This window comes from Drosophila bipectinata, chromosome 2R, assembly GCF_030179905.1.
Source record: "Drosophila bipectinata strain 14024-0381.07 chromosome 2R, DbipHiC1v2, whole genome shotgun sequence".
In the NCBI taxonomy this organism is placed as follows: domain Eukaryota; kingdom Metazoa; phylum Arthropoda; class Insecta; order Diptera; family Drosophilidae; genus Drosophila; species Drosophila bipectinata.
Window position 1 is genome coordinate 7,547,704 of NC_091737.1, and position 23,572 is coordinate 7,571,275.

Here is a 23,572-nt window from a genome sequence, read left to right on the forward strand (position 1 = left end):
GGCAGGTGAGCAGGTGGGCGGGTGGTGATAAAAATGCGTCATTGGAAGGCATCCTAATTCCGGCTTTTAGCGCGACTAATTCGAGGAATTTTCCACGCCTGTTGACAGCCACAAAACAGAGTCTTTCACATCCCTTATCTAATCGATGCTGCCGAAAAAATTAATTACAAATCCATCAGTTAGCGATTTGCGACAAGGAGTCATAAACCAATAACCCGCAAATCGGCCACTTCCGTATCAGGGCTAAGCAATAAATATTAGCGCCGGGCGTAAATCCAGAAATCAGATTGGGAAAACATAAAACCGACTCCCAATAACTGAAGCGATAAGATAATGGCAGGGGCATAAATTCTAGCAAACAGCCCGCTCATCGCCGATTTAAATTCCTTTACGCTCCAGCAAACTAGAGTTATGCACTGAAAATTAGTAATTGTCGCAATTTTGCACGCAAATTCAAAGGTGTTGACTAAAAAAAAAAGTACCAGACAGGTTTCGTCATTAGCTTTTGTGGGTTTATTTATAGCTTATCCGTTCAGTTGCAAGTAATTAGAGTGGTTCACCCCAGTGATAACATTTTAATTTGAAGAGCGCGCCAAGAGCTGCCAGACTGTCATTGAGCTCCGGTCATTTACCAACACTAAAAGAAAAGTCGAGGTTTTTGAAGGGTTTCTCGAACGGTCACACTTATCTGCAGGTAAATAGAACGTGCGTTTCTGCTTCTCTTATTTCCCAATTTTACAAATTAATAATAAGCCAATTTCTGCCGGATTTATCGTAGTCGACTCTGAATTAATTGTTTAATTGAACTTGTATCAAATTTTCCGGAATAGCACACGCGCAAAATGGCACAGAGCAAATTGAATGACTTGGCTGGCAAGCTGGGCAAAGGTGGTCCGCCGGGACTGGGAATTGGATTGAAGCTCCTGGCCGCAGTTGGAGCAGCTGCCTATGGTGTCAGCCAGTCCTTGTATACCGGTAAATACATAATTATATTTAAATATCGTTTATTAATCAAAAAATGACCAAAAACATGGAATATCAAGCGGCGAGCTTACATAACCTCAAACGGTGTATGCGGTGTCTCCGGATTTCATAACTAATATTCCGGCTTGCACGATGCTAGAGGGAATACTTTATTTATGAAATCGATTAGATTTTATTGCAACATAATCTTCTTTTACATATATTTTCATTTAAAATCCCCTGAAACCGAGTTTATTTGATTTCATCTCCCAACGATTGCATAACAAACTCCATTTCTGTTTTTACAGTCGAGGGTGGTCACCGGGCCATCATCTTCAGCCGCCTTGGTGGCATCCAGAACGACATTTACTCCGAGGGTCTGCATGTGCGCATCCCCTGGTTCCAGTACCCCATCATCTATGACATTCGCTCGCGTCCCCGCAAAATTTCCTCGCCCACCGGCTCGAAGGATCTGCAGATGATCAACATCTCGCTCCGTGTCCTGTCGCGTCCGGATTCCCTCAACCTTCCCTTCCTGCATAAGCAGTTGGGCGTTGACTACGACGAGAAGGTGCTGCCCTCCATTTGCAACGAAGTGCTCAAGAGTGTGATTGCCAAGTTCAATGCCTCGCAGCTGATTACCCAGCGTCAGCAGGTGAGCCTCATCTTAGGGGATTTATCTTCAATGAATTTCATGAACTTTTATTGCTTCACCTATTAGGTCTCCCTGTTGATTCGCAAGGAATTGGTGGAGCGTGCCCGTGACTTCAACATCATCCTGGACGATGTGTCCCTTACCGAGTTGAGCTTTGGCAAGGAGTACACCGCTGCTATTGAAGCCAAACAGGTGGCCCAGCAGGAGGCCCAGCGTGCTGTGTTCTTCGTGGAGCGCGCCAAGCAGGAGAAACAGCAGAAGATTGTCCAGGCCGAGGGAGAAGCCGAGGCTGCCAAAATGATATCCTTTTACAAACAAACACTTTTCAGAGACTTCCATATTTCTTTATTAGTTTGCCATTATTTTTTGCCCCGCAATGGTTCTCCTTAATAGATATGTTTACTTAGGTCTGGCCGTGAAGCAGAACCCTGCCTACCTCAAGCTGCGCAAGTTGCGTGCCGCTCAAAGCATTGCCCGAACGGTAGGACCAAAGTTCTCCAATACAAAAGTTCTATCAAATAACCACAAACTTTTATTCCTAAACAGATCGCCAGCTCACAGAACAAGGTCTACCTGTCGGCGGATAGCTTGATGTTGAACATCCAGGACTCTGGCTTCGATGACATGACCGAGAAGGTTTACAAAAGTAAATAGCTCTCGTTTTGATACACAAAAAGAGTTTACTTTTAAGTTGAAAACAAACACCCATTGTGCTTTTGGTTCGATTCCCACATTGGCCAAAACTTAGACATAGCCTTTAATAATTGAGTAATTTCTAACGCGTTTTCCTTCAACCATCTCTCTCACTCTCTTTTTGCTACCGTATTTGGTTTTGTTAACGTTTCTCTATTCCATCGCGCCACCCAGTACCCGACGACTTGGACTAGGAGGCGAGCCACATTCGTTGTTAATTAATTCGTATTGCACTGAAAACGGCAAAATATAAGAAAAGAAAACACCTTGAGCTAGAGCCTAAGTACCGTTTAGTTTTACACCACCCTCAAGCGGCGCGACGGCTTCATTTTTTCACGATCTGCTCCGATATGAGACCTTGCCGGCTGGGGACAGCTTCATCCCACATCCGCTCTCCGGGCGGCAAGCGGTCGGCGGCGTAGACCGTGAACCGATGAGTCGGCGCGGGCAGATGGCCGCATAGCATTTAACTTTCCCTGTCCCATCATCGAGAGTCATAAAGAAATAAATGCGTACTGATAACTGTCTACGTCGATCGTCGTTTTTTGTCCGTTTCTACATTCCCATCTCGCAGATTGATTTTAGCGTGAAAAAACGAAGGGCCGTCGCATCTGCGATCCACTCCAACTAATCCCAATCCCCACCCGTCTTTGCAGTTGGCACTGGTCTGCCGAAGGACTGGCTGAATGCCCGTAAGATGGTCGCCGCGCCGGAGGATGAGAAGAACGTGGGCAAGGTGGCAAGCAACTTGGCCCAACGGATGATGTGAGTCGCCCCGCACTGCCACCGCCATCCTCAAGATCAAGATCCTAGTCGTAGTACAAATCCACCAAGCAATGAACAGAACGAGGAATCTGACGCTGGCATTCGTCGCCGAATACGAGTACGAAACATTGACTTATAGTTTTAATTGCTTGTATAAAATACATAAGAATAGTACATAAGAGTGTACAGTATATAATTTAAGTGTATAGAGGTTTATATATGTATGTAAATTGTAGGCAGATTAGGTTGCTTTTGTCTCCCAGCCCCGCGAGCGGCATCCCATGTAATGTGTGAAGGATCTTGACTAGAAATGTGTGTACGTGTGTGTTATGGGCTTGCTTCCACTTCAAAGCTGCGGTGTTGACTCCTGGTTGAGCAATCGAATGTCCGCAGGGGCTTCCTTCCTTCAGTTAGTAGTCATATATCTATCCTATTTCTATCCATAATAACGAACTCGAACAATCAAATTCCTGCATTAGGCGCGTGGGGTTAGCTTTGTAAGTGTTTTGTTTTGTTATTGAATGTTTTTGTTTGGTTGCTCAAAAGCGACGCGACATGGACCAGGATCAGGCTGTCGCCGGTGGTTTGCCTCCTCCGGTACTGGCACTGCTGGTGCTGCCACCGCTCTCGCTGCCGCTGCTGCTGGCGTTGCTGTTGGCCCGCCGGCTCTCGGCCAGGCCCGGAGTCTCCCGTCGATGGCGACGCAAAGTGGAGCTGGCCGAGGGAGCCGAACTACTCAGGGCAATGTTGGCCGTAAAGGCAGCCGCCTCTGCCCGGCTGGGCACGGTTAGGGTTCCAGCTGTGGACCCCGTGGGAGGAGGTCCTGACCCACTGGTGCCGTTACTAGCGCCGCTCGCTGCAGCTGCGGCGAAGGACTCGGTTATGCTGGCCAAGGGTCATAAGTTCGTCGTCTGGACCAGTCCCCGCTCAAGGTGAAAGCACTCCAGCACGGCAGCTCCCACGGAACTGCGTCGCGCCACCATGGCGTTCACAACGTTCCACTTATTCAGCCGCGGGTCATAGCGCTCCACGGAGTTCAGGGAGGAGCTGCCATCGTTGCCGCCCAGAGCAAACAGGGCGCCCTCCACCTCGACCACTTCGTGGGTGGATCTATAAAGACAAACATGGATTACAGTACAAGGAAGAAAATCAAAAAGTAATCCGAACGTACCTCCTGGAGTGCATGGCTGCGATGGGCTCCCAGCTGTTCCTGCGCAGATTGAAACGTTCGCCGCTGGACATGCACATGGTGCCGTCATTGCCGCCAATGCAGTACAGATGGCCATCAGTGGAGGCTACCCCGCAGCTGCTGCGGCGAGCCGTCATGCTCGGAACCGGCTGCCAGCGACCCACTCTTGGGTCGAACCGCTCCACACTCGACTGGTAGTTGGTGGAATCAAAGCCGCCCAAGCTGTAGATGCAGTTCTCCAGCACCGCCAGACGGCAGTACCTGCGTCGCGTGCTCATCGCCGGACAGGAGCTCCAGATTCCGGTCAGTGGATCATAGCGCTCCATGCTGCTCAGGCAGGAGGCTCCATCGTAGCCGCCGCAAACGTAGATCAAAGCATCATAAGAGCATATGCCCAGGCAGCTGCGCTTGGTGCCCATCGGGGTAATGTTGCTCCACTTGTTGGTCAGGGGATTATAGCTCTCTGCCGTGGCCAGATCGCTGACGCCATCGTATCCGCCCACCACATACAGCTGCTTGTGCAGGGCTGTAACTCCGGAGCGGGACCGGCGCCACAGCATCGGTGCTACTGGACTCCAGCAGTTGGTCCGCGGGTTGTAGACCTCGCACTCGTTGTGGATGGCGAAGAGGCTTCCACCGCCCACGGCGAACACGTACGGCTTCATGCCCTCCGGCCGACGTTCCTGAGTCCGTTGGCTGCCCATCAGCGAGCGCTGCTCCGGCAGCAGGTGGTACTTCATAGCCTCCAGTAGGAGCTCCTTGCACTCGGAGTCATCTCGCATGAGGGTCTCCGCCTCCACGCAGCTCATGAGGAAATCCCTGCTGACCAGCGGTAGTCGGACGTGAGACATCAGTTCCGCCGTGTGGATGCGACGCGCCGGAAGGTCGTGCTTTACCCAGTTCAAGACGGCGCCAAAGACACGCTCCTCCGAGCTGATGTTCAGCTGGCTGTTGGAGATCAGCTCGCGCACCTCCTCGAAGGGCAGCAGCAGGAACTCCTCCGTGCCGACCACCTGCTGGAAGTTCTGCAGCGCGTACTTGTGGGACCTGGTGTGCAGCTCCTTGCAGGAGTGGGCATCGGCAAAGCTCCTTATGCCCAGGCAGTTGGAGGGGTGCAGCTGGCGGAGCAGGAACTTGCAGCACGCATCCCGTACCGAGTGCATCTGCAGCAATCCGGAGGCGGGCAGCAGCACCTGAACGTTCTGCTCGGTGATGGTGATCTCCCCGGTGTAGGTGTAATCGATAAGCTGCCTGAGAGCCATGCTGTCCACGTCGTGGAGTCTCACCAATCCCTGAGTGCGCTCCAGCATGTCGTCTAGTTATGGAATGTGAATGGTAATTGGATCAGTTATAAATTAAATATTTATATTATAAGAAGAATAAGGTATAAGTTGAATAATCGAAATCAATTATGCAGAACCTTCAAATGAAGTCCATTGTTAAGGTATAATATTTGATAAGTATTATGGGTATTACAGATGTTATATAAGTGTTGAAAACAAACATGAATATATTTTATTTTAATAGCCAAAAGTTAAAACAAAAACAAGAAAGGAAAGCTATCTTCGGGCGGAGCCGAAGTTTATATACCCTTGCAGTTAAAACCGGATATATATCGCAAACATCGGATATAGTTGGCCGATCCTTATCTGAATAGGAATATATAATCCAATTTATTACAATACAAAATCTAAAAAAAAAGTCCCAAACTTCTATCTTCGAAAATACGAAAGTTGATATTTCTACCAAGTACCATTTCCGATCGTTCAGTTATATGGCAGCTATAGGATATAGTCGGCCGATCCGGGCCGTTCCGACTTATATACTGCGTGCAAAGGAAAGAAGGGTGTGTGCAAAGTTTCAAGACGATAGCTTTAAAACTGGGAGACTAGTTCGCGTAGAAACAGACAGACGGACAGACGGACATGCTCATATCAACTCAGGAGGTGATCCTGATCAAGAATATATATACTTTATAGGGTCGGAGATGTCTCCTTCATTGCGTTGCACACTTTTGACCAAAATTATAATACCCTCTGCAAGGGTATAACAAAATAAGACAACTACCAAATAGGTAGGTTCTATATATATATACAAATACGCTAAAATAAATCAAACAAAATATATCCATTTTTCATAATTTATGGACGTTTATATTCATCAAGCCATTTCAGAAAAAAATTTGAAAATTTTAATACTTAGGATTTTTTTTATTTTTATTTCAATCTACAATTTTATTTTATTTTTAATTTATAAAAAATCTATAAAGAAAATTTGTAAAAGATAAATATTGTCCTTATACATATTTATATATGTATATTTATTAAGATATTAATCAAAACGCATTGTAATTTTAAATGGAAAACAAATGAATCACATTCTGCACAAAAAATAATTTTGAAAGCCATCCTCTTGGTATAAGGAGGGTTTTGAAAGAAGGTAAAAGCCCCTCCTCTTCAAAGACCCTTTACTCACCATTGAACATCGCATAGAAATAGGGCGACACGGAGGCCAGGACCACTCGATGGGCGTTGATGGTGTCTCCGCCCACCTCCAGGCGAACATCGCAGAGCTGGAAGAGAGGAAAGGAGCCAGAAAAGCTGTTGAGACTTGTCGACTTGCTCCGGACCGGAGAGGGGGGCGGATGGTGACAAAGTGTCGCTTTACAAATCCGATTAATGCCCGGCTACCCGGCTACGTGCTCAATTTGCACTCCAAATCCCGCACACCCCACTCGAATCCTTAGAAGGGCCCTTCATCAATAACTTTTGACAGAGCCCAGGATGTCAATGACCTCGATACAGGAAAAGGAGCCATTTAAAAATGGCAAAGTGTCGCTTACATCATGGCTGGCTTCTGGTTAAGGCCAACTCATCGTCGCTCAACCCGGACACCCACCCGCTGGTCGGCAATTTGCTCTAATAGCCTCACCCGGCTGAACTTATCGGGTTCTCCGGGAGGCACCCGCCTCCATAAAGGGGTTAGGGGTGAGGAGGCGGACCTGGGGCGCAATTAATGTTGCCGACTAGCCGCCCAAAAAAAAAAAAAGAGAAATGAACGAAAGACATTAAGTATGCGCCATGTGGGCCCGCGGACTTGCCACGACCTCAATCACGCGCCCATTCTAAATAAATATATTTTAATTATGCTCACGCCTAATGCAATTAGTACGACACTATCAAGATCTGTCAATTGCCCGAAAGATTTCCCTAATTTGGCGGAGAATATGTGTTCTTTGAAACAAATTGCCAAATATGATTTTTTTTTGTTAGATGATATCAGTTTCATTAAGCAATTTCACCTTGAAACTAAGGGGTTCTAAAACTTATCAGAATTTCAGATTTTCTTTTGTATATTTTGATAATTTATTGTATATTTTGCAACAAAATATTGTTAGAAATGCAATTTAAATATTTGATGGATGTATTTTGTATTTTAAATATTTGTCGTATGTAATCAGATAGATTGCAAAAATAATGAATATATTGATATAAACCCCAAATCTATTGTATTATTTTTTATTTCTTCACAAAATAATTCTAATTTTGAATCATTATTAATTAATGATCAACGTAATTAACTTATCTTTTAATAAAGATTCCCAGATCTTTTCAGGCGGATGAAAGAGTTGAAATATTTACCCTAAAATCACTCGGCAATTGCATGTCTTGGATAAGTTTATAGTGTTTATTTTGTTACCTAACGTGGCAAAATATTTTAAAAATTCAGAAAAACATGAAATGTTACTAATTAGTTGCGGCTGGAAAAGGGAATTTTTATTGCCAAAATTTCGAGAGAAATGTTATAATATGTACCTTACTCTTTTTTCAACAATTATTAAAATAATTAAGGTAGGTAAAATGACAAACAAAATGTTCTAGACACCGCCCCAATTAAGAACTCAAATCCAAATTAAAACACCTTCAACTCACCTGGGCGTTGTTTCTCATCTGGTTAATGGCGGCAAATGAGGCGATGCAGTGGCCCGGATTTTGATGATGCGCCTGCGGCAGGACCTCCTCATTAGGTCCCGGTGGGCTCAGATCGCTGGGCGTTTGTGTGGAATTGTTGCTGGTGGTGGTGACATCCTCGTTGTTGCCACTCGCCTCGCCAGAACTGCAACGGTAGACATAAAATGTGAATGAACCTCGCACGACTCTCGGCGGCAAAAGGCGAATCAAATCTTTGTAAACATAATGATAATGATGGCGACAACGTGTCGGCAAAATTGAATCAAAAAATTTTCCGGGATACCAAATCCGGGGGTTGTTTATGCTTCGTGCTCATGTTTTCATGTTTATGTTATGCTAAGGAACCCGCAGCTTTGGGGGTTGAATGGAGCGAACGTGGAGCATCAAGTCGCCACTCAAATGGCGATTTGGTTGATGCACAGAAAACAAATACAGGTGGTATTGGATATCCAAACCATTTTGGAAGATATTTAAGGTACCAATCATAAGCTTAAAGTCAAAGTTCTTCTTTCTGTGTACTCACTGGTTGGGTTTCACGGGCAAAAACATTGCGACGCTGTCTGGCAGAATGTTTATTTTTTCGTTAATGATGTGGGGCTTGTACGGCTTCTTCCCTTATCGCAGTCCTGCAGCTGCTGGCTCCTAAAACATTTCCTCGTCCTTTGGTCCTTGGTTGATGTTGATGGTGATGTCTCTAGTTGAGTTCAGTCTTCAGTTCCTGTCTGTCATTCATTGGCAGTTCAGCTCCAGCTCCAACTCCGGCTGTAATGAAGACCGAAAATCAATACCTGGGACAATTGATGTGGCCACCCGCATGGCTTGGAATGGAATATACGAGAGTTCTACGAAATTTAGGTCGTTTGGGGGCGGGGCTTTAGGGGATGATATCATTCCGGCTTTTTGGCATGTCAAAGTGAAGGAAGCATCCGAATGAAACTAAAAACTGGGTTAAGTGCCTCCGCCAACGTCGTCATAGCCCATTGTTGGCTCGACATCAGAGAGCATTGTTTGATGTCAGGATGTGGAAATGGTTGGAAGGATCTGAAGGACCTGTAAATGGGGCAGGATGTGGCCTCGCCAAATTGCTTGTCGCATGCAACTTGCGCATTTTGCCAACCGATTTATGGGAGTTGGCATGAAAAAAAAAACAATGGTAAGGTATGATTAGGAGGTTTTCTTTCTGTGTAAAAAAAAGCAGGAAGGGAAGGATATGGCTAAGCTTTCTGACTAGGTTATACACGATACACTTCTCTCCAACTACATTTAGACAAATTATTTTGGGTGCTTAAAAGCAAGAATCTATATATTCCGTATACATGCCTGAATCTCACATACATTAAGATCTAACACTATATACCCTTGTACTCCACGATTATAAAAGGGTATCTAAAGTGGAGCTTTCGTATCACGCTTGGAAAGTTCTCTTTGGGGTCAACAAAACGTGTCTCTCCTGGCTCATGTGTGTAAAATTAACGTCACGAATTTATCGCTGCATTAACAAAACGAGGCGGCGAAAAATAAAAATACGAAACAAAATACAAAAATAAAAACAGTTACAGCTTAAGCTTAAAACATACAAAATTTCACTTTGCACACAAAACGAATTAACGACAATTTCGGATTGTGTTTTTAGTTTTTTTTTGTTGTTTTTTACTTCTTGTTTAGTTGTAGGTTTTAGTTTTGTTTTGTTTTTTTTTTTTTTATATGCGACTTGGCTTGCCATGCTTGAGGGCGCAATTGTGCTGGAGGGCAACGTCCGCGGCGGACACCGAGAGTACTCGACGCAAAACTCTCACCCTTCGGAAAAGAAGCCCCAACGGGCTAAATGTTTACTGCCCCGCCAAATCAAAAGCAGAGCAGGCCACTTTTTTTTCGTTTGCCATCGTGGGACAGCCCTCATTTCGCACTGCATTATGCACTTGCCCCAAGTGGAGGCAGCCAGCCTAGTCCCCTGGGCTCTTCTTTTTGGGCGGCGCCGGCACTCAGCACTCACCTCCCTCGTCACACACGGCGTATGAGTAACTAAAGGCAGCCAGCCAGGGTCAGAATGCATTGCGGTTGCTTCAGTAACTGAGCTAACGGTTTTGTGGCCAACGAGAAACAACGGAATTATGCTAAAAAAAGTGAACTTAATTTGCCAGTTAGTAGCGGGAACTAGCAAGGCAGAGAGAGCATGCTGGTGGAGAGAATTTGTATGAAATTCTGTTACCCAGTACTTGCTGATTAAATGGGTATATTGTATCCACAGTCTGTGTACAATCTTGAGATGTCAATAAAAATAAAGATTTTTATTTTGAATTTTTTCTAAAAATTAGTTTTATTTACATCCTTTTTTTAAGAATACAAACTACAGTTACTTATATGTTTTAACACCAGGAAATGAAAAAAGGATCAGGATATCCATCAATAATGGAAACTATCCATTAGAATGTGGATAAATAAACAATAAACATGTGTTAAAAATAATAGTTTATATTTAAAAAATCATCGAACGCCTTAATTTGTATACTATAAAGTATCCTTTAAAAAAAAACATGAACCTGAAAAAATACCATGTCAATTTAGATATATTGTTGACTTGTGTGTGCAACTTAGGGGGAAAGCATGTCAGCGTGTTCTGAACACGCAACACCGCAAGTGAACAAAATTAGAGAAGGCCGCGAAGGTGCAGGAACCGGAAGTGGCGAGGGTGGAGCAGGAAGCGGGCTTTAACGAAAGGTGTAACTCCGGCTGACCTTGCCATGTGGACACAAAGAGCAGGGGCGACGGTGACTCAATATGAAAAAGGGGTGGCACTAAATATAAAACAAACTTTACACAAAATATGATTATCAAAGGGGCACCGAGAGAAGGAACGAAAGAGCCAAAGAGAAGCTGCATGGCCCCTGGCAACATCTGCTCCCGGCGAGTGTTTGAGTGTGAAATTCAAATTAACAAGCCAGCCCCCCGAAATGAGCTTGTGCGGCCAGCATGCTCCGCACGTAGCCCGTAGAGCCAGAAAAAATGGGTAAAGCTACCGCCAGACCGCAGTCATTCAGTAATATTTAATGCTTTTGGCGACAAAGCAGAAAAAGTAAAAAAGCCAACAAAAAACCAAAACACACGGAGCTCCATACGAAAATTGTGCAAACATTGAACCGGTTGTTTAGGCCAAAAAGAACACTCGCTCGATTGTTGTTGGAGCATAGACCTCCACGTGACTTGGCTTAATAAAGAACTTAAAATGGCTAAGATCTCGGATTCATTCTTCTTGCACGCTTCATTGATGATTAACCTGCTATTGTTGCTGCTTCGTGCTGGTGCAATGCAATATTCTGTGCCCCGTCAAGGCCAACTACTTTTGCAATCAAGCGAAAATCGAGCATTAGAGTCGAGTTTTAGTTACAGCTAAAAATCGGTGAATAAGATGCAAATTATAGGAGGAGAGTATGGGTTATTCCCAGCGAGAAGAGACACACATTTGTTGGTTCATGGAAGCTGACGGTGCCAAGTCAATTAGTCTAAACGTTTGTCCATTTTTTCTCAGAACTTAAGGTGACTTTAGTAAGGTGATTCACCTGAATATCATTTTAATTTTGCATACTTTTCTAAAGAGCATCCAATGGCCATTATTTTGCTTATCGAGGTATTGAATCAAATGTTTAGCACATTTTTTCAGCTTCGGCCCAAAAGAGCAAAAACCTCTCGAAGACGCCCGCGCCCAAAAACCGAAATTCAAGTGCCAGTGCGTGCCGGGTGAAGAGGTTCCCATCGCCGAATTTGGCCGAGGGTTACATCTGGATGTGGGCCAAGTAAACACAATCGGCCCAAAGCCAGCATTGGGCAGTTGTCAATGGTCCCATATTGAGTATACGCCTCGTAAGCCGACAGATTGGTTTATTCAATAAGCCATGTGTTACATTAGAGCGGCGGAAAAGCCGTAATAAGGTAACAGAACGTGGAGAACAGTTTGGGAGACTCATTGAACGAAAGTGAGCGTGGAAAGCCCGGAAAATGCCACTCGGCCTACCGGCATTTTCGGGCATTTTCCAATTTTTTGGGTGTGGGAGGAAAACGGGTCGTTCAACCTGCCAGCCAGCGCGGGAAATGTGAAAAACAGCCGTTTTCCCCCATGGCGCCGGCGCACTGGCTTCGAAACTCCACTGGGGTGGTCCCAAAGGAGTTGGCAGGATGCAACGGCATGTGTGTGCACAACCTCCACCCCAGAAAATTCGAAAAATATAGACAACTTTTGAGTTTCCGCACCTCTGTTAGCGTTTTCTTCCTTGGGCTGGTCCTTTGCTTTGGTTTCTTTATATTTTGATTATTTTAATTGCACTTCATCACTTTAATGGCTCCCAGGTGAGTCCCTTTGGTGCGAGCGGAGTTCCACTACTTTTCACTACGAATTTCAACTGCTGTGTGGCCAATTGGGGGGTCGCAAGTGACACTACAGTCCGGCGGTGGTCAACTTCGCGGCACGAAAGCTCGAGAGCGACTGACTGAAAACCAAGTGGGGCTCCAAAGACCAAAGCTTTCAAAACGTGGAGCGCAACTCTGGGGTGTTAAACGTTGAAAAAGCTCGTTCGGCTTGGGCGACAGGCAGATGCGCTAAATTTATAAAGGTATATTTATATAAATATATATGAGTGTGTTATTTCATTTTTAACCCCAAACATCCGGCAAAATTTTTAAAGCCTTATGTTTTACACCTTCTTAATCTATGTGTACATTTGATAGTTTTATAGTTTATAAGCATACGTTGAATCAAAAAGTGGCCTCTAAATATAACTATCATTACCCATCATCAATACCTTTCGATTGGTATTTGATTTATTCATTTATTCAAACATAAATTAATAACTCCTCTGCTAAATATAGTAGCTTCCTTGGCATGAGGTTCGTTAGCTCTTAAACTCCCGTCTACGAGCATCAGATTTGGATCAAATTAGTATTATTAGTTTGTAGGCAGATATTACCGATTCGTTAGCAAATATATTCAAACTAAAAAACTCAAAAAAATGTCCCATATATTATATGAACATAAATAGATACTTTTGTCTTAAAAGAATTTATCTAGTTTCGCACACACTTCTTTATTAATCTTAGTTTTAAAATTAAGCTTTCATCAATATTTTAGAAATAAAATAAATAAATACTGTATTTTAATACAAAACAAGAAACGAAAGCTATTTTCGGGCGGAGCCAAAAACCGGATGTCTTAATAAAACATATTTATTACTATACAATATCTGAACAAAAGTCCCAAGCTTCTATCTTCAGAAGTACAAAAGTTTGAATTTTTACCAAATACCATTTCCGATCGATAAGTTACATGGCATGTATATGGGCAGCTATAAGATACTGTAAGCCGATCGTTATGAAATTCGGTAGCTCGGACTTTCCAAGTACGACTTTCTGTACGACTGTCTGTCTTTAAAAACACGAATGCTATAGGATATATCCGATATAAATATATATGACAGCCGATCCTTATAAAATTTGGTATGTCGTATTATTTTTCCAAAAATAGCATGCAAAATCCTAACATTTTTGATCAAACAGTTATCTGGCAGCTATAGGATAAAGTCGGCGCATACATTTTATTGTTTTAGTTCTTTGATGTTGTTTTTATTTTTCATAGTGGAAGTCACTAAAGTCATAGTGGAAGTGATGAATATCAGATGTCAAATATGTAGTTGAAACACTCATTTCACGATATCAGCCGATTCGTGATGCATAAACGCCAGTTTATGAATTTGGCAGCTCATGAAAGTTGACTACGATTTCAGCCCCAAGCATGAATTAGTGATGCGAAGCCAAATACCCCATTTTTCGGCTGGCTTCTCTACTAAAATCAAATTATGATATGTGGCGCAAAACCAGACGTTATTTCTATATCACGCTTTCAAAAAATTGTGATTGCCATCGGGTGAACATATAATATACGCAGTCATTCTTTTTAGAGTTTTTGACTTTTTTTTAAAAACATACAAAAGTATGCAACAAAATGTTTGTTTGAGAATCTAAATATCCATTATAGAAACTAGAAGTATGGGTGACAGACAGAGAACAATACAGTGTGTTATTTTGTTTTTATTTGAAAATCTATACAAATATTCATTTAAAAAAAAAAAAACACTTTTCTCGTTTTATGCCTCACATAAATATAAAAGTACCTGGTAACCCTAGTATCGATAGCAATCCTAGGAACACTGAAAGTTTTGGTTAACGGAAATTACTCAACACTGGACCATATATGGTATATAAGGCGAGTTCGGGCTAGTGCTATGGTCCAGTTCGATTCTAGACCCCTTCTGATATTTATTCTGATTTTATTTATATATTTTTATTTTATTTCACATTCGGATGTTACAGTCGAATTTTAAAAAACCTTTGCTGCAATAAAGCCAATTTTATTTTTTTTCTGTTCAGATTCAGTCTTTTATATTGGGTTTCGGATTGGGTCTGAGTTTGGGTTTGATTTTCTTATTTTATTTTAAATTTTGCATATTCATTATGAAATTTGGAAACTGATTTTTTGATACTTTATATAGAGGTTCATATTAATTTTTATTAAATTTGCTATAGATTTCTGGATATGGAAGGTCGTCTTTCATTTCTGACTTTTATTTTGTATTAAAGTGTGGTATTATTATTTTATTTTAAATTTTGCTAATTTATTATTAAATTACTACTGGGACCTTATCCTTTGTTGGTTTGGGTTTGGTTTTCTTTGTTGCTACTCTATTTTTAAAAAACATTTGCTGCAATAAACCCAATTTTAATTTTTTTTTTCTGATCAGATTTAGTCTTTTTACTCTGCACTACTGGGATCTTATCCTTTGTTGGTTTGGGTTTAGTTTTCTTATTTTATTTTAAATTTTGCATATTCATTATGATCTTTGGAAACTGATTTTTTGTTTATTTATATAGTGGTTCATATTAATTTTTATGAAATTTTCTATAGATTTCTGGATATGAAAGGTCGTCTTTTATTCCAAATTCTGACTTTTATTTTATATTAAAGAGTGGATTTTATTTTAAATTTTGCTTATTTATTATTAAATTTATTCAATGTGATCATCATTGGTCTCCTAATTTTGATCGCCAAATCACTCTTTATGAACTCTATTACCGACGTACATATTTACACCTGAATCTAAAAACTGATTTTTTTTTTATTATATACTGATGCTGATTTATTTATAGTGACTTAACATCGTTTTTTAAATCTCTTGGTGCTGTCGCCTTTGGTGCTGTATTTTGTATTAAAGTGTGGTATTATTATTTTATTTTAAATTTTGCTAATTTATTATTAAATTACTACTGGGATCTTATCCTTTGTTGGTTTGGGTTTGGTTTTCTTTGTTGCTACTCTATTTTTAAAAAACATTTGCTGCAATAAACCCAATTTTAATTTTTTTTTCTGATCAGATTTAGTTTTTTTACTCTGCACTACTGGGATCTTATCCTTTGTTGGTTTGGGTTTAGTTCTCTTATTTTATTTTAAATTTTGCATATTCATTATGATCTTTGGAAACTGATTTTTTGTTTATTTATATAATGGTTCATATTAATTTTTATGAAATTTGCTATAGATTTCTGGATATGGAAGGTCGTCTTTCATTCCTAATTCTGACTTTTATTTATATTAAAGGATTTTATTTTAAATTTTGCTTATTTATTATTAAATTTATTCAATGTGATCATCATTGGTCTCCTAATTTTGATCGCCAAATCACCCTTTATGAACTCTATTACCGACGTACATATTTACACCTGAATCTAAAAACAACTGATTTTTTTTTTTTATTATATACTGATGCTGATTTATTTATAGTGACTTAACATCGTTTTTTGAATCTCTTGGTGCTGTCGCTTTTGGTGCTGTAATTTTTTTTATTTGCTTTGTTTTTATCATTTTTTTATGGATTTTCAATGGAATCTGCTGGCTCCAGCAGGAAATATTTGAAAGAGATGAAAGTGAACATAATGGAAACTTGAAACATACTTTTGATTTTTTTTATTTATTTATTTGCTCTCCTAAAGTAAGGTATATGAGATAAAACGAGATATCTGTTAGTAGTTTGAAAATCGTTAAGATAAATAAAAAAAAAAAAGGAAAGCTAATTTTGCGCGAAGTCTAATTATTATACCCTTGCTGTTAAAACCGTATACATCCGATCCGACCGATCCTTACGAGAATATCATTTTATAACTATATATTATAATAAAAAATCTAAAAAAAAAAATTCCCATGTTTCTATCGTCAAGAATACCAATGTTGGTATTTTTACCAAATAAACCTAACGAAATTTCCGATCGTTCACTTATATGACAGCTATATGATATAGTCGGCCGATTGTTATGAAATTTGATATAATCTGTACGAATTTCCAATTTGTCTTCAAAAACACGAAAGTTGGGTCATTTCCGATTGTTCAGTTATATGGCAGCTATAGGATATATCCGATATAAACATTTATGACAGCCGATCCTTATAAAATTTGGTATGTCGTATTATTTTGCCAAATAGCATTCAAAATCCAAACTCTAAAAACACCGAAGCTACAGCATTTTCGATCAATCAGTTATATGGCAGCTATAGGATATAGTCAGCCGATTCCGGTGTTCCGATATATATACTGCGTGCAAAGAAAAATTAGGGTGTGTGCCAAGTTTCAAGTCAATAGCTTTAAAACTGAGAGACTAGTTTGAGTAGAAACAGACAGACGGACGGACATGCTCATATCAACACAGGAGGTGATCCTGTTCAAGAATATTATTTCTGTGATTTTTGTGAGCTGCATGAAGGAGCATTCTAAACTGCATTCGAGCTCTGTAATCAGAGTGAGATTCATAGGATGTCACAATTCAACCCCACAATGAGGTCCACAGGAGAACTAAGGGATATTACCACTCAAGCCGCCTCGTCATGGCGGATAAGAATCATATGTGTATATGTATAAATACTGTTGGTTCCAGAATTCGCCCGACACTGAGTATTATCGACTTCAACTTCCTAAACCGATTTCAACTCCCACACAAACGATCGAACTGGGAATTTGTGACAAATGATGTCGTAATCCCGAGGGTATATGAGTAAATTAAATATTTTATATACATATTTTAAATCCATGAAGGAGTACTATTTTTTCCTTTTTATTCGAGTTTCTTGAAAAGTTCAAAAGACAAGTGTGATTTATGGAAACTATTAGAAGTATTCGGCAAAACTAATATTTGAGTTTCAATATCGGACCTTTGCCTTATTCTTTCACACATTTTGGTGTCTTCTTGTGGGTCTGATGGTTAAAAATACTTCCTTAAGATTTCAACATATATTGCGGTGCTAAAATAAATGGTATAAATTCCTTATTGTTTCGACTGTAAGGTGCTTAGATGTCCTCAAAGGCGCTTCATAAATATGCAGATGTGCGTAACTTTACGTCAACTAACTTGTAATTCCCGACTAATTAACAAACAGTTTGTGCAGGAAACTTTTAAAACGTTGAAGACTAAGAGGTGATGCTGCACGCTGGAGATGCCTTTGCCTTTGCAGTTGCAGGTTGTTGGGAATCGAACCGAGGGGCCATTAGACGCCCAGCGTGCCACAAAGATGCTGCCACCGGCACTCACAGTACACAAATCTAATTAGGGGAAAAAAGCAGGAGCACACTGGCCGGCAGTGTTTGGAGCAGGCCAAGGTCCGCGCGGCTACTGCCAAATGGATGTCCATCCCGGCCATTGTGAGGATAAAACCACCAAAAGCCAGCCAGCCATCCACTGACCCAATTATGCTAATTCAGTGGCAAAACTCCAAAGCAAATAATCCTTTGACGTCACATCGGATGGATGGATGTCTAAGGATGGAGCTAAGGCTAGGGATGGCGCATCCGAGCGGGCAATATCAGTTGCCTGGGAAATTGCGCAATATGACAGGATAATTGCATCCACATGTCCTTTGGCACACCTGAGCCTTATTGGCCCGTTAGCGAGTAAATAGCTGAATCGGATTCAAAGCGGTGTGGTGCTCTGATTTGGATACTTGACTCCTATTTCCAGTGCTGCCGAGCGTCATTTCTGTGCATATTAGAACATTTTCGCAGCTCAAGTCGCACTTGAAAAGCCAAGACCAAGACCGGGACCCCAAGCAGGGCCAAGACCCAGCAGAGGACAGGTGCGCATGTCCCCAGTGCCGCAGTTGCCTTCATTGTGTTTCTTCGTCGTCGGTCGGGCAACAGGTGCTCGCAGGTGGGCGGAGGATGAGGTGGGTTCCCGGCGGTTGGGTGGTCCGAAAGGATTGCCGTCGACCTGGGCTGGGTTCGCGTCCATCGCGGTCCTATAAAAGCAGTCGGGTCTAGCTGCCCGGACGTTAGTCGTTCGCCACGGACTCCGGCGTGGAATTCGATCTCCGCCGTGGGAGCAAAGTAACAGGAACAAAGGCCATTCTTTGAAATTGTGTAACTTTCGGTTGAGATGTGTTTGAAAACTATTTAGCCCGCGCTGGTGTCCTTCTATAAAATGTAACAACACCCCGAAGACGGCATTCGCATAAAAAATAGACACAAAATGTCGCTATTTTCGATAAAGCGACGTATCCTGCTGCTGGTGTTGCTTTTTTCGGGTAAGTTTTTAGTAATTAAGAAAGTTTTAAAATTTCTTAGCAATAACCAGTGGCGTATTTTATTTCTACTACCATTAACATTGAAAGCCATTAAAAAGTCTATTTAAAATTTGGAGTAATTTTTTTTACATCATCAACATCAACCCATGAAAAAATAGTTATAAGAAAAGTATTTCAATATAAGAAATGTATAGTTCTATTTATTTATTTTTATATAAAATTGTAATATGAAATAAATATTATAATATGCTTGTATAAAAAATATAAATTAGGAAATGTTTTAATAATCGAAGGTGTAAAACATGCGCTATCCATTTTTTGTCAAAGTTTAAAATAACTTAAATACAGAAAGCATACGGTCGGGTTCTTTTTTAGTAGTAGTAGTAGTAGTAGTAGTTTAGATAAATTAGTAAAGTCTCTTCAGTCATTACATCAATATTTAACGAAAATTAATTGGTTTTTAGTTTAATTCCGAATGTGGATGTTGAATAATCTCTAATTCACTCAGTCTTATCTCGAGAATATTGTGTTTTCAAATTTATTATTCGTCTTTCTAACATACTACAAAAGAAGCCGTGTTTATTATTTTTTATTCAAGTCATTTAAGAGATAAAAGAAGCAAACTTAATTCATACATATATATTTTATTTATAGAGACTTAAGAGAATTAAGAGAGAATTGAGAATTAGTCCAATCTAGCAGACTCCAAGGCAAGATAGAAGTACAATAATATCATGCCCCACCCTTTACTAAGTTTTCTTATCAAACATTTTGTATAAAATTTAAAAATAGTTTCTGACACATTCCGGGCAAACTGTTCAACATGAGATGAGTTATTCCCTTCAATTACAAGGCACGACATTTGTTTCCAATTGAAAGTTGACCCTTGATCAGGAGTCATTGCGCCTATCACTAATTAAAATCTGTAGGGCGGTGGCGGAAATTGGATGTCATACCCTTTTTGGGATGTTTGTTTTCGTCCCCGTGCCTCCTCGCCCGCTCTCTCGAAATCCTTGGGGAACCCACAATTAATGGGCCATTCGTCCGATATGTACACTCTTTCCATTCCCAGGTCCACTGGGAAACGCACCTTTCAGAGGAGCACAGGTGGCGATAGCACAAAACCCAAAGCAGACAAGCCGTGACCGCCAAAATCCGACGGAGTGGCGGCGTTACTGGGAGTGGGATCCCGCGTGGGAATCCAAGGTGATTCAGCCGCCGCCGCAGACGACGTCACGCGAATTCGATGACCTTTACCCGGACGCCGACGGAAGTCCCCTGCCGAAATCGAGTGGCCCGGAAATAAACAACCAATTGGACGCTGACTATTTCCCGCCGTATCCGGAGCTGCTCGATAGACAATGGCATTTGCAGAATCTCAAGCAACTGCAAGTCCAGCAGAAGTGGCAATCTCCGCCGGCAGCGTTGGGCAAGCGAGCCCCTATTCAATGGCCTCCACCGGAGGACTCTGAGGAGCAGCAGCCTCCGGAGGGAGAACCGCGATATCCTTTCGCCTACGCCCACACTTTGCCCTGGAAACGTAAACAGGTCTCGCAACCGCAGAAGCTCCGATACAAGCCATCGATCAGTGCTGGTGGGTATATGGATTGGGTAATGGTAAGGCAATAGTATATCCCTGATTCCACTCCACCTGGTCCTAGGTTTCCTTCCTCCAACAGCTTTTAATGTGCTTCTATGTTGTCCTGTATTTAAATCCTGAACACCATAGTTAGTGCCCATTGCTGCTTCTTCTAGGAGCCATGACCAATCTGGGCGACTTCTTCAACCAACTGGAGGCGAACGTGCGCTTTGCGGAGCAGTCGCAACTAGGCGAGTCGGAGACCCGCCTTCTGGAGGGCAAACATCCGCATCCTATGGTCCTGCAGGTGCTGCCAACCAAGGCCCCCATCGATGCCGCCCAGCAGGAGGAGCAGGACCTCAAGACATCCAAGCTGTTGCACGCCCTGCGCTCCTATAGGCCCTCGCAGAAGATTCGATCACTGGTGTCGCGCAACCCGCAAGGCTATCGTGGCTCCCAGTTCATCGATCCCAGCTACATGTGGCTGGGTCTGGGCAAATGACAGTAATCCCAATCACCAAACACTCAACGCAACCCTCCATCCAACACTACCTGAGTAGCTGCAACGAACGCTCTGGCCCCGTTTAGAATTTAATCCTTTTGTGTATATTTGTGTGTGTAGAAAATATTATTAAAATGCAATCAAACTATCAGAAAAATTATGTTTTTTTACTAATATTTGTAAGTCACTTGACAAATTTGACCTTCGGCTTAAGCCCTTTATAGAGGCTAAGAGCTAGGAGATTGGAACTGTAACTTTGCATTTATTTAAGAAACAGTTTCAAAATTCTAAGGCAAAAACACTTAGGCACCGATACTAACATTGGATTTGCAACAGGAGTTTATTTATAATTTGTATTTTATACCCTTTTAACTTTGAGGGTCCGACGCAACAAAGGAGTCTTCTCCGACCCTACATTTACTATTCTATTCTTTATCAGAATCATCCGTCAAAAACGACTCTCAGTTTAAATCTGCACTAACAACTTTTAAGAATTATGTGAAATTCCCCCAAGTCGGATCACAATTACATTTTTCTACGAAGAAATCGCTGATAGTGCGGTTGAAGACTTGATATGTACATAAGTATATGAGTATATAATACAATTATACACTACATACATTAGGGTGGGCAGATTTTGATGGAGACAATTCGCCCATTCATTTTAATTTATAAAGAATTCTAAGAGTATTTGACATTTCATTATATGTATAATGAACGCTTACCGCGGAAAAACCCCGGTTTAAATCTTGCATACACATATTGCTTTAAATACACATCATCAATGCACATATATTTTTAATATTGTATATTCCTTTAATAAGTATCAAATATACAAACCATATACATTTCAAAAATAGAGTTTGAATACCACGTAAGGGTAAGTTATTAAAATATAAGAAATATAGTTATCATATTTAGAAGATTCGAAGATTCGAAAAATGTTTCATATTTTGATGTCCAGACCTATCAGAACTGGGTGTAGATGGGAGAAGTTTTTTCGAGCATTAAGGTCTGCGGAGGGTTAAGCGGGCGCTCAATCTTGCTGGAAGCCTGAATTTGCTTGAAGAGCGAGTATATGCCGTAGTACAAATACCATCCCAGAGCTGTCGAAAGTAAAGAACACAAAAAAACAGATTACTTCCAGAGCGATAAGCTTTATGCGAATCCCCATATTTCAATAGCCCGCACCACACGAATTAAACATTTTTGCAATGCCCTGGTGTGGGTACCAAATATGCAAAATTTGGATACGTGTGTGTTGTTTATTTCGTTTATACTGTACGTGGGAAGACTCGAGAGTCTGGTCTTTGCCGGCCACTGGAATATTTTCATATCGCAGAGTGCAGTGTTGACTCATCTGCAACTTACCCAGAAAAGACCCTATTAGCATGATCGGGAGCAGCGCTTGAGGAAAGGCACCATTTGTGTTCATCAATCCGATGAACATCGCCATGTGAGCGAAGGATGCAATGACCAAAAACACAGAAGAGTTGATCATCCATGGCAGCAGCAGAAGATGACGTTGCTACGGGAGGATGGGCTCAACTTGTTAAACACTTAAATTTTCTTTTTAATTGTATATTTACCTTAACAGTTCCGACGATCAACAAGACCGAAGACAGCAGGTTGATCACTTTGAAGACCAACAAAACACTTAGAGCAGCCACAGGCAGCACAGCCACTATTAAAAACACACGCAACCCAAATAAATTAAGGGATTCCCCTTTTTTGTTGACTCGAGTACTCACAAGCAGTTTCCTTCGAACTATATGAATCATAGGGATCATAGGGATCATATATAGGTCGATGGATCAAATGATCTGTGAATCCTAAAGCAACGGACAGGATAATCGTTCCGATCAAGGACGAGATCGCGCCCAGCCATCCAATCACCATACCATAGGTGTTCAGGTTCATGCAACAAACGCCTTGCAACATTTTAAATAGTTTTTTTTTAAATGCGCTCTTCAAAACCGAATCGTCTGAACCGTAAGGCAAATTGAAATAATCGCAATTTGAGATTATTCGTCCGGACTGCGAGTGTGCCCACACTGCGAGTATAGGGAGAGCTTTTTTGACGCCATAACTGCTTTCGTGTGGAAATTAACGGTCCCTTAATAGGAACTAAAAGTTCTAAACTAATCTTAATAATTTTTAAGATTAGTTATTAAAAATATTGGATTTAATTTATTTATTGATTTAATTTAATTTATTTATTCTTTGCAAATCTGCGAATCTAGCATTGAATTGTGAACCTAAAATATAACTTTTTAGTTCTGAGCTTACTTACTAGGGCTCGAAATGCCGGAAATACATACATATATATACATAAGTATAGGATCCCTATATATATATCCCTATATGTACATATATACTGTTCGATTTACAATTTATCAGGAATAAAAACGGTTGTATATAAGTAAGTATATAAGTATATAGTTGTCCAATCCGATATTCCGAGGAATTGCAACATGAACCACATTTGTATAGAAACAGACAAAGAACTGGATTAAACCGACTCGGTTGACGAACGTAATCCAGAACATAAATACATACATGATAAACATTTGAAGTCAAAGAATATTCCCTTTCCACTTGCACTTGGTAAAAATGAATAAATTTATATATAATTTCCTGTTACTAATC

The 23,572-nt window shown here is 41.2% G+C and overlaps 4 protein-coding genes across 4 annotated transcripts; 2 read left to right on the forward strand and 2 right to left on the reverse strand.

Moving 5' to 3' along the window:
- The first annotated feature begins 625 nt into the window (after positions 1–625).
- Phb2 (prohibitin 2) lies at positions 626–3,277 on the forward strand. Its single transcript, XM_017251409.3, has 7 exons — positions 626–705; positions 831–975; positions 1,272–1,618; positions 1,685–1,918; positions 2,022–2,099; positions 2,165–2,264; positions 2,968–3,277. The coding sequence occupies exons 2-7, from the start codon at positions 843–845 to the stop codon at positions 3,078–3,080; spliced, it is 1,005 nt and encodes a 334-aa protein (XP_017106898.2). The 5' UTR covers positions 626–705; positions 831–842; the 3' UTR covers positions 3,081–3,277.
- LOC108132129 (kelch-like protein 17) lies at positions 3,167–12,700 on the reverse strand. The gene is made up of 6 exons (XM_017251407.2): positions 12,482–12,700; positions 8,760–8,998; positions 8,198–8,381; positions 6,741–6,837; positions 4,248–5,580; positions 3,167–4,186 (listed from the first exon to the last, which is right to left on the reverse strand). The coding sequence occupies exons 2-6, from the start codon at positions 8,783–8,785 to the stop codon at positions 3,973–3,975; spliced, it is 1,854 nt and encodes a 617-aa protein (XP_017106896.2). The 5' UTR covers positions 8,786–8,998; positions 12,482–12,700; the 3' UTR covers positions 3,167–3,972.
- Positions 12,701–18,608: 5,908 nt separating this feature from the next.
- Positions 18,609–20,956, forward strand: LOC108132038 (uncharacterized). Its single transcript, XM_017251246.3, has 3 exons — positions 18,609–18,842; positions 19,915–20,436; positions 20,598–20,956. The coding sequence occupies exons 1-3, from the start codon at positions 18,788–18,790 to the stop codon at positions 20,921–20,923; spliced, it is 903 nt and encodes a 300-aa protein (XP_017106735.2). The 5' UTR covers positions 18,609–18,787; the 3' UTR covers positions 20,924–20,956.
- A 733-nt stretch (positions 20,957–21,689) lies between these two features.
- LOC108132048 (uncharacterized) lies at positions 21,690–22,963 on the reverse strand. Its single transcript, XM_017251256.3, has 4 exons — positions 22,675–22,963; positions 22,513–22,607; positions 22,295–22,451; positions 21,690–22,029 (listed from the first exon to the last, which is right to left on the reverse strand). Exons 1-4 carry the CDS (start codon positions 22,862–22,864, stop codon positions 21,893–21,895), a joined length of 579 nt encoding a protein of 192 aa, XP_017106745.2. The 5' UTR covers positions 22,865–22,963; the 3' UTR covers positions 21,690–21,892.
- Positions 22,964–23,572: the final 609 nt, after the last annotated feature.